Source organism: Zonotrichia leucophrys, chromosome Z (genome assembly GCF_028769735.1).
Source record: "Zonotrichia leucophrys gambelii isolate GWCS_2022_RI chromosome Z, RI_Zleu_2.0, whole genome shotgun sequence".
Lineage (NCBI taxonomy): Eukaryota > Metazoa > Chordata > Aves > Passeriformes > Passerellidae > Zonotrichia > Zonotrichia leucophrys.
The window spans coordinates 57,222,442-57,232,641 of NC_088200.1; the positions used below are offsets into that span (position 1 = coordinate 57,222,442).

General features: G+C 36.2%; 1 protein-coding gene across 6 annotated transcripts in view; it reads left to right on the forward strand.

The window, feature by feature from the left end:
• The window catches only part of PCGF3 (polycomb group ring finger 3), a 50,679-nt gene extending 41,158 nt beyond the window's left edge, over positions 1-9,521 (forward strand). For all 6 annotated transcript variants that reach the window (XM_064736254.1, XM_064736257.1, XM_064736253.1 and 3 more), the window contains 6 exons: positions 1,939-1,994; positions 2,998-3,108; positions 3,609-3,697; positions 5,305-5,442; positions 7,431-7,511; positions 8,839-9,521. In XM_064736254.1, coding sequence (XP_064592324.1) covers positions 1,939-1,994; positions 2,998-3,108; positions 3,609-3,697; positions 5,305-5,442; positions 7,431-7,511; positions 8,839-8,886 — 523 coding nt within the window. In that variant the 3' untranslated portion in view covers positions 8,887-9,521. The remainder of the gene's footprint in view (positions 1-1,938; positions 1,995-2,997; positions 3,109-3,608; positions 3,698-5,304; positions 5,443-7,430; positions 7,512-8,838) is intronic.
• The last annotated feature ends 679 nt before the right edge of the window (positions 9,522-10,200 follow it).

A 10,200-nucleotide genomic window follows, 5' to 3' on the forward strand; every position in this document is an offset into this window, starting at 1 on the left:
TATTTTTATTTTCCTTGAGTGCTTTCTTTCCATTTTACTCCTGCTGATGAAAATACATCATAATGGTGTGTCTGCATTAGCTGTTGCATATCAAATAGTGTTTTGTCTTCCGCTATAAAGAGCTTGTGTTTGTTCATAGCATTTTTCAACATGCCTTTCTCACTTCTTATAACAATTTTGGAAGCAATAGTTTTAGCAAATGAGTCTGATTGCACTTTTACAGAAAACTGTCAATGTTCTACACATACTTACATTGCTCAAGCTTACCCTCATTCAGGAGCCTGTAACTAAGTATGCTGTCTCCACATTTATAATATACACTCATACTCCTGTATGAGTGTATAATTAAAGGGACAGGTACTTGCAAATAGGCAAGAATGAATAAATGACATGTAAGACAACATGTTTGCCTCGGTTCAAAAACTTGGTTTTTGTGCAAAAAGGGCCAGGAAACAACATGATATTGAGAGCAGCTAGAAGGCAATTTGTTATTTGTTTTTTATTGTTGAATACACTTCAACTTAAGTAAGCTGTTTAAATTAGTTGTAAAATATTGCCCATTGAAACTGAAACAGACTTTGTCCAGTCTATTTATTTACCTTTTTAAAAAAATAATTGACAGTCTGGAGTATCACAAGGTGTTTGAAAATGGAGATTTAAACTCCTATTCATCTGTCTGAAAAACAGGTAAACCAAATGTGTCTCCTTGTTTTCATTTTAAATACTGTTAAATAGCATCACAGAGTCTTAAATACTTTGGTACCTTAAAGATCATCTGTATGATCTAGTTCCAACCCCCAAATTGTCACCTCTGATTTAATGGTGGTGTCATACTTATATATTTTTGTTCAAATAATTTTGGCAAAGTGTTTGCAATCCATAAATGACATTTCATCATCTCCGCCTGTACAAATGAGATTGCTGCTGGTGAAAATGACATGAATTTAGGATAAGTGATATTCTGAATCTTGTAGCGCTACTTAGAATATTGTAATTACTGCTTGTAAATGTCTTGATTTGTCACTATTTCTGTACTTGCTTACTGATCTCCACTGCTGTGGAGTGCTCATGTCAGGTTATGAGAAGCCTGAGACTACTCTTGTAAGCCTTTTCTGTTGAAATCCAATTCAGGACTTGATACTGCAGACACTTTTGAGATTATGACATTGCAGCAGTCAAGGCAGACACTTGAAATGCTTCTTATACTATTTCTTAATTGGAATTTAATGTAGTACTTAATTTCTTTGAGACCCGTAACTTATTTTAGATTAGAACAGGATTTTTCTAGGTGAGCTGGGGATTAAAGTTTAGAATTTTACCTGTCCCCACTGTCCTGCAGTGGGATTGTTGACTTTTTTTCATTTGAGCCACACTACCTCTACAGGCTACTTAGCTAAATAATGTTTCTCACAGTTACTTTGCCCTTTTAAGAAAAAAGTAAAATTTAGTTTGTTGTGGTCTTTTTCTCTGAACTAGTCTCATGCATTTTAGAAGATCCTAGTAAAGATAACTAATCTAGAAATGTGAGCAATTAGTCTTCAGGGGTGAGAAACAAGCTATTACTGATTTTTTTGTAACAAAAATGAGTTTATCTCTAAGTTGGAAAAGAGTTTTAGGTTATTACTGTCATATTTGTCTTGATGCAGAAGGACATACTCAGTGGGCTGAATTGTGAAAACTAGTCTACAGACTAGTTTTTCTGACACTTCCATTTGTTTTCTATCTTAGCTTATACTTTTTCATAGTTTCTTTTGTGTATCTGTTCTTTCTAGTTTGATAGAAATACTGATTGAAAAGTAAAATTCTTCTTAAATGAATTTAGAGATTTTTGCAAATGGTTAGTAGTGGAACTTTTTTAAGAGAAATGCTTTCAATCAGGATCATGAACTTAAGCTTTTGATTTTGTTTTTGTTTTTTTGTTGGTTTTTTCCTTGCCAGTCATGACAGAACAATGCAAGATATTGTTTACAAACTTGTGCCAGGCCTCCAAGAAGGTAAGTTGTGGTGTGACCTTTTTAAAGGTCAGTTTGCACATACTTCTTTGACATTAAAGATAAAAGAAAGTTTCAAATGATGTAAAGATGGGCCAGGGGGGCAGCTGAGAAAAAATACAGTGGAAAACGAGACTCTTTCACTTGTGTAATTTTTAGCAATTAATTTAATTTTGTACCTGTAGTAGCAACAACTGAGTGTGGGGGTGGTAGGAGGCAATGTGGGATGTTGCTTCCAAAAGCAGTATTATGTAAAGCAGAATAGTCATTCAGCTTTCAAATGTTGCCATACCATAACTCTAATTTGTTTTTGTTATACCTGTTGTGCAAGCTTTCTAGAATTCTCAGAGGTAAAATCCAATTTTAAAATGCTTTTAGTTTCTGCTATTTTTGAGAGTTCTTTTCTGTTAGAGAAATTTCAATTACTGTTTTCATAATCCTCTTTGATGCTAGATCTGTTAAACTAAAGAAATACTTTATAAATATTGCTCAGTGGGTTTTTTTGGTCTTAATGTATGTTAAAGTTTTCATTTAAATAGAGTATTTTGATCTATTGAAGCTGCTTTTTAACCAGGGCATTTCCAACTGTCAGTGTGATTAAATAGATACTTTAAAAATAATTTCTGGGATATTGAAAACCAGAACTATGAATAAAAATTCAAAACCAATGTTTTGACTGAAATACTCTAAATTCAAAATGGGGATCATATTCAAAATGGGCGTCATGTTCAAAATGGGGGATATTCAAAATTAGCTGCAGTATTTTAAATTCCATCTCATTCTAACAATAATAGCATAGTAGTAACTATGCAGATAACTTTATGCTTTTCTAATTCTGAAAAATAAGATTAGGCATAACTTGATGCAATAGGAGTGATAGAAGACAGTAAATAATGACACCACCGCCACTTGTTGGCAGTCCTAAAGTGGGAAGGGATTTGGAATAACTTCATAAATATTGCATTAGAACTTTATTAGAGAAATTAATATTTGCAATTTTAAACAGCGGAAATGAAAAAGCAAAGGGAGTTTTATCACAAACTGGGCATGGAAGTTCCAGGGGATATCAAAGGGGAGACATGTTCTACAAAACAGCACCTAGATTCTCATCGAAATGGTAAATAGTCCTTTATTTATTCTGTCTTTGGTGGGTGATATATAGTAAATTGATGAACAGATCTTTTGAAAGTATGTGCCCAGTGAGTATATTACAATCATTGTTTTGTAACAGCGACGAATAGAGTCAGCATAGGATTGTTGACTTGTCCCTTATTCTGCACAGAATTTTGGTTTTAGCTGTTAATTGCATGTTGCTTGTGGCAAAGTTGGTCTCCATAGCAGTGCCTACATGGGGACTGTGAAATTACCCAGCTTCTGGGCTGTTAGCAGCTGAACTCCATAGGTGTTCTCCTCTTTCATGTCACGGGCTGTTGGCTGGAAGTGTAGCTGGAGCTGATAAGCACAATTTGGGAATAGCAAAGCTTATTCTATACTGCAGTTGTGAAACTTGCTGTTTTAATTGTATTGGCGCTATCAGATGCTGCTGATTGTATGTGGAGTTTATATATGATAATAATATTTGAGTATCCCATATATGTGGATTTTTTTTAATCTAAGGTGAAACTAAAGCAGATGAAAATATAAATAAAGAAACTTCGGAGGAAAAACAGGAAGAAGATAATGACTACCACCGAAGTGATGAACAGGTGGGCTCATAGGGCATGCTCTAGTTTTATCTTGTGTTTTAGCTGTTGTGGTTTGGTAAGGTAACTTTGATAATCTAACAGAGAAGAAAATGAGTTTATTTCAAGCTACTTCCTCTGTTCTCTGATACAAACACGATGTAGTTTGGACAGTGCTTTTTTGTAAGCATGAGGTTTTACCTTTGGGTTTTGCCAGGAATGGAGAATACATTCAAATCTTCTTCCAAATATCTTTATAGTTTTGATTGTTTATGAGTCTTTAAAGTTTGCTGTCAAAACAAATTAATGTAATTTTCTGCTTTATACAGGAGTGTACCCCAGTGTTACCACGATACATTAAGCTGAATGTGTATTGGTAATTATGAATTAAACCTGTGGCACTGTTAACACATTCAGTGCAGGTAGCTCAGGGTGCAGTTGCAATGAGAGCTGCGGGCTGAGCTCTGGATGGGAGCACGAGGCAAGAGGCCCTGAACTGCCAACCCTTGGCACAGGAAGGGGCACAGGGAGCGGTGGCACCAGCCTGGGGACTGGACACTGAGACACAGAAGCAGCTGAGACCCCCAGACTTTGGTGCTGTGAGGGTATGAGAGCCCAGAGGTTCCTTTGTTTGGGGCCCCTTCTCAGAGGCACCAGCTGGAGCTGTTATTTAGTTACTGCACCACGATTAAGCTGTTTGAAAGACCTGGATGTCTGAGATTCTGCTATGGAAAACCTGGGGTTAAGCTAGGAGGGAATCCTGGTCTGAATGTGAGTGTGAGGGGTGTAGCTGTGAACGGGCTTCATTCTCAGCTTAGGTGGTGGGAATGTGGCTGCCAGAGTGGCTCCTGGATGGCCAGACAGGTTTCCTTAACAGCAGTCTTACTACATATTTTGTTTTCAACCTTTAATACTAATACAGTGTTAGCCCTGAATCATAAAAAGATTATAAAATCAGGGAAGCCCACTGTTAAGTTTAGAACACAAAGCTTGTTTGAAGGTGAAACTTCCCTTTGGTATAAACAAGCCATGCCTTTTATGACTTCTGGTTATGCGAGTCCAGAGTAACTTTAGCTTGGGGTAATTTTCTTCCCAGTTGCCATGTAAGGGAACTTTCAAAGGGATTGTACATGTTACTAGATCCCCCTAGTGTAATACAAGCATACCATCACAAAGAGTTTAGACTGTAATGAATAGCTGGATGGGAGGAAAAGTGAGAATTTGAAATATTTGTCATATCATTTGTATTCATTCTTTTTAAACATGTTAAAATTAAATTAGATTAGCAGTTGCATTGACAGCAAGAAATTATGTTAGAAGCAATCTTGAGAATTGACAATGGTTTTCTTACTGTTTTCTTGCTCTAGCTTTTAGCATATGGCCCTCTTAAGCTATTGACAACTTATGAATTTGGACTGAGGCAGCCTTGTTCCAACATCAAAAATTACTACTTGAACATATTTGTCTTATTAGGAAATCTTAGAAAACATGGTTTTCTTAATAGACGTTTCAATGTAAAGAACACTAGTACTGTACTTCACTATATTGGATTAATAAAAATTGCATGTGGAATACATAAGACTGCAGATAATTGTTGCAGCCAACTCTTGATTTTTTGCCTTTTCCTGAAGGTAAGCATCTGCTTGGAGTGCAATAGCAGCAAACTGCGTGGATTGAAACGAAAATGGATTCGTTGCTCTGCACAAGCAACAGTCTTGCATCTAAAGAAGTTCATTGCCAAAAAACTCAACCTGTCTTCTTTTAATGAGGTAATATTTTAATTTTTAAAAGTAAGTTTACAGATACAAAAACTTGAAGGGGATGGGTTTGTTCCTTTGCAAAAGGATGTCTTTTATTCTGATTTTATTTTCAGGAAACAGAAGCATACACCACTTCTTGAATGCTATATATGTTACACAGATAACAATTTTCTTGTCCTTTCTTGGGTCTGTACAGGACTTTCCACTTAGTTTGCAGTGCATCTTTTCATATGCATTTTTAAATAGTTGGGCAAAAAGTTTGGTTACGTGCTTCCACATGTGTTTAAACGGACTCTGGCAAGATGATTTTTTGATATATTGTAGTTGAGTTTATCTCCAACATTTTAGGAAGTTTGCACTCTACAGGGGCCAAACAGAAACACTTCAACAGTGAAGTCCATTGAAGAGAAACCACACAAATATGTTGTTCTTTTCTGTGCTCTTAGTGAAGCTCAGTCTGAAGTTGCTGCCTACCACAATCAGAGTGTTATCAGATGCCTGCTTTTCCCTGTCTTTACAGGGAATCATGAGAAGAATTTAAGTTGAAAAGTACAGAAAGAAAGGCAATACTTTGAACTTCTCCTAGACTAGATTCAAAAATTAAAAGTGGCAAACTATGAATGCAGTCCCTATTTATCACTTGGCTGGATCTTGGTAACAGTTTCTGGACATCTCAGTTGACTCTCAGCTTGACATCTCTCAAATCCATATTATGACACGGATTCACTGAATTTCATTAAGACATTTCATACAAATCAAATAATCTGCTTTCCAGTCCAGTGTGTCAACACCTTGCTGCTTGATCTTGTCAACAGCCAATTTGCATCTCTATCACTTTTCCTCCATAGCTTCTGTACACTTCAAACTAACACTCTCTCTCTCTCTTATGGTTCAAGTATATCCCCAAACTCTGCCAGTTTTCCTGAAACAAAACCCTGTGTCCCGTCTTGTCCTGAGTTGGCTCAGAGGTCTCCTGACATAGCTACAAGGATTGTTCAGAAGGGGTTTTTTAAATATATTCTTTTGGTATATGCATGTGTAAGCTGCTTCTCCGATGCAGTGTGCCAAGATGTGACTTAAGAATCTACTTGGTTTGTACTGAAAGAAAAACTTTTCTGGAATACTGTTTATTTTTTTGTTATCCCTTTCTGCCTTCTTAAAAAATACATAAATAGTCATGTAATCATTTTACTAGTAGTAAGTCATATAGAAGGAGAATTTGAGCACATGGTTACTTGGTTGCTTGATACAGACTATTTCAGGTTTGAGTTACTGCTGTGTAAGTGGACAGCATGCACATTCAGGCCTTCCTGGGCTGTGGGGTAAAACATTGTAACACAAGCAACTTGGTGGAACTTGTTGTTTTCATACATGTTCCCTGGTTTTAGCTCATGTTCAGCTATTGTAGTTCAGCTGATTAGTAGTCATATGATCCGTCATACTTTTATGTTGAGATCTTCCCTTGTTTCTAATACCAAGATTTTTAAAAATAGAGATAGAAACCAAAAATATCTGTTTAGTATCTGTAAAACCCCTATAAATGTAGCATATAAATATATGGCCGACTGTTTTTTTAAAAAAACCTCTGTCCTTGTAACAATGCCACCTGACTGCTGTTAGGTAAAAAAAAATTCATAGTATGCTAAATAACAGCTCTCTTTGAGAGTTCTCTCCCCTTGTCCTGTATTCAAGCATTTTAGAAGCATGTAAAGCTTTCAGGAAAGGACCTTAGTACTGCTTGGGAAGATAAATCAAACATTAAATCCATATCTTAATATATTTCTTAGGTGGGCATTGACATTATCTTTCAGTACTTCATGTTGAGAGCAGATTTTCTTTTCTTTCGTGGTGTGATTTTTGTCTGCAGGGCAACTTCAGGATTACCAGTTCCAGTGTCTTCAGAGAAAAAAAGTCTTGTCAAATGTATAGTAATATGTGAAATACATTGTTTGGTGAATTGGGTCCCAGTGAATTAACTGTCACCTTTATTTTGTCAGCTGGACATATTATGCAATGAAGAGATTCTTGGCAAGGACCATACGCTCAAGTTTGTAGTTGTTACTAGATGGAGATTTAAGGTATGACACAATGATTCAATGTAAATCATGAAATGGCCAAATAAAATGTTTGTAAAATAGCGATAATTTGGAACTGTACTGCAGTATAGCTTTATAGAAGGTATTTTTATAAGTATCTACCACAATATCCTTAGATGCCAAGTATTTATTTGTTTCCAGTAAATGAAGGAAAGGAGAATTAAGTATTCATTGGAAGAGAAAAGGAAACACTGTATTAATAGTCTAATTGTTATCAAGTCTGTCAGAGGAAGTAGAAGCTATAAAAAGTATTATTTTTAACTCCTTCAGGCAGTAAGAATGAGTAGCAAAACAACGGAACACTTAGAAGGGAAATCAGTGTATGTACACACAGAGTTACTGGAACAAGAAGTTTGTATTTGTAATGCAAAAGCAACACATTCTGAGCATACAGTGTACACTGAGGTGAAATCACTTGGTGGCTTTGGATGCCTATCTAGAACAGGTCCATGTGGGATTAGAGAAGTATTTTTCTGTTTGGAATTACAAAATAATTGACCTGTGTAAGAGTCACAGGATGAAGTCAATGGTCAGTGTTAAAAATGCAGAGATGTCACAAGTGGAATCCTGCTGGAATCTGTTTCATATGGTGTTTCTGAATGACCTGGAAACGGTCTTTACAGTTCTGAGTGACAGGAGATTAACAAACACCTGAAGTTGAATGTAGGTATAGATAAAAGGATACAATGCAAACATTAGGGTTTTGTGGTGTAGCAGAGAGAACCAAACAGGAGTATCAAATTGATGTGCACCCATACAGTCTACTCTTCACCTGTGAGAGATCTGTGTAATTGTCAGTCATATGGAAAGCAGAACTGTGAACTGCCCTCCCAAGTGAAAGAAGTGGTGGATGTAAAATGGAACTGAGACACGAAAGGCCCAGAACAAACAAGCTGAAGTAATTGTTTTTGTGAGACACAAAAGTCCATGGTGCAGGATGTTGTGGTGTAAAAGTTTACCTATTCGTAAAAAAAATCAATGGATGGTTTCACAGAAGAGGAATCAAGTGAGAGCTATTAAATATGAAGTACCACATACTCTAATTTCTGCTTTCTGGACATCCCTTACTTCAGGGAGTTTTCCAAGATAAACAGATCTGCTCCTGAGATAAAGGGGAAAGGGTTCCTTATCACTTGTTTGAGCCCCACAGATGAAGTTGCCCCTTGTCTTTGTCTTGGTGAATTTTTGACAGATCAGATAGCTGCTCTTGACTTTAATTGAAGCTTTAGTTTATGACACAGAAGTTTTTCCTACTGAACAGGTTAGTTCTGGATTTGTTTCTTAACTTACTGGTATTTCTGTCTTGCAGAAAGCACCTCTACTGCTACATTATAGACCCAAAATGGACTTGCTGTAAGGGAACTTAAGTGTCCTTCTGGACAGAGCTTTTTGCAGAGACTATCATCTGGCACCTTCTTAGTGCATCACTAATCACATGACACAAACCAGCTGAATAATTTTGGAAGACTGGAGGGCTTTCATAGTGGGCTGTCCTGAATATTTCTTCTAGGGATGTGTTACCTAGACTTCTGGGCAGACAATATTTATACTTTTTTGTATGGAAGAAAGAAGTTTCAACTCAGCAAGACACTACCAGCATTAAGTTTACAGATACTGAAAACACTTCACAGTTCCATGTAGCTCAGCCTGATTTGTCTCTTACAGTTACACACAGAAAAAGTTTGAGTGTTGTGGGGTGATATAAATATGTTGCTTTTGACACCAAGTTGCTTTAGTTACTTCTCGCATTCTAAATCTTTAAAAACTATATTTTTGCAAAGTGTTATTGTCTTATATAGTATGCCTGATTGCATTGGCTTTATTCAAGTTACTCTGTAGAGCATTGAACATACCTGATAATACAGTGACTGGTGATAATTTATTATGCTGCATTGAAAACTTAAGAAAATCTGGGAAACCAGTAAATTTGTCATTTTTGCCCAGTTATTGCTCTCCCTCACCTTGTGTTTTAATAAAGTTTTGATACTTCTGTATACGTGTTAATTTGGTAAGACTAATAGAAAGAATTTCAGTTGATTTTAATGTGCTGTGATATATATTTTGCTATGGTATAAATTGCACCACGTAATGACAAATACTCACAAGTGCTAGATTTGTGAATTTCTTAAAAAATAAACATTTCTTATGTATTGTGGCTTGCAGAAATCAGTTTTTAATTTAGAGAGAATTTGCTATCACTAGCTATTGAAACAGTGGCTCTTGGACAACTGTGGGAGTATTGCAGATTTTTCATTTCACTGATTAAAACTTACAAGCAACTTTAAATTTCTTTAGCTGTTTTCTTACAAAACCATAGCATTTTCTGTACTGCCATTCCAAACTTACATGGGGTGGGAGGAAGGGAGAGTCAAGACAAGATTATTTTAGCACCTTTTGGCCTTAACTAGTAATTTTGCTTGCATCAGCCCTAATGGATGCAAGGTAATACACATGAATTTATGTATGGGTACATACATCTATATACACATATAACTATATATGTTATAGAAAGCACCCTCAATGGCACTTAGCAGGGCTCGCTGCACTTTTTGTAAGGCTTTTGGAAATAATTGGCTTTTAAAAAACTGTAGTTGAAAGTGATTTCTGCAAGCTATATCCACTATGTATCATCCATAGTACAATTGTAAGAACATTTGTCTGGCGCAGGTGT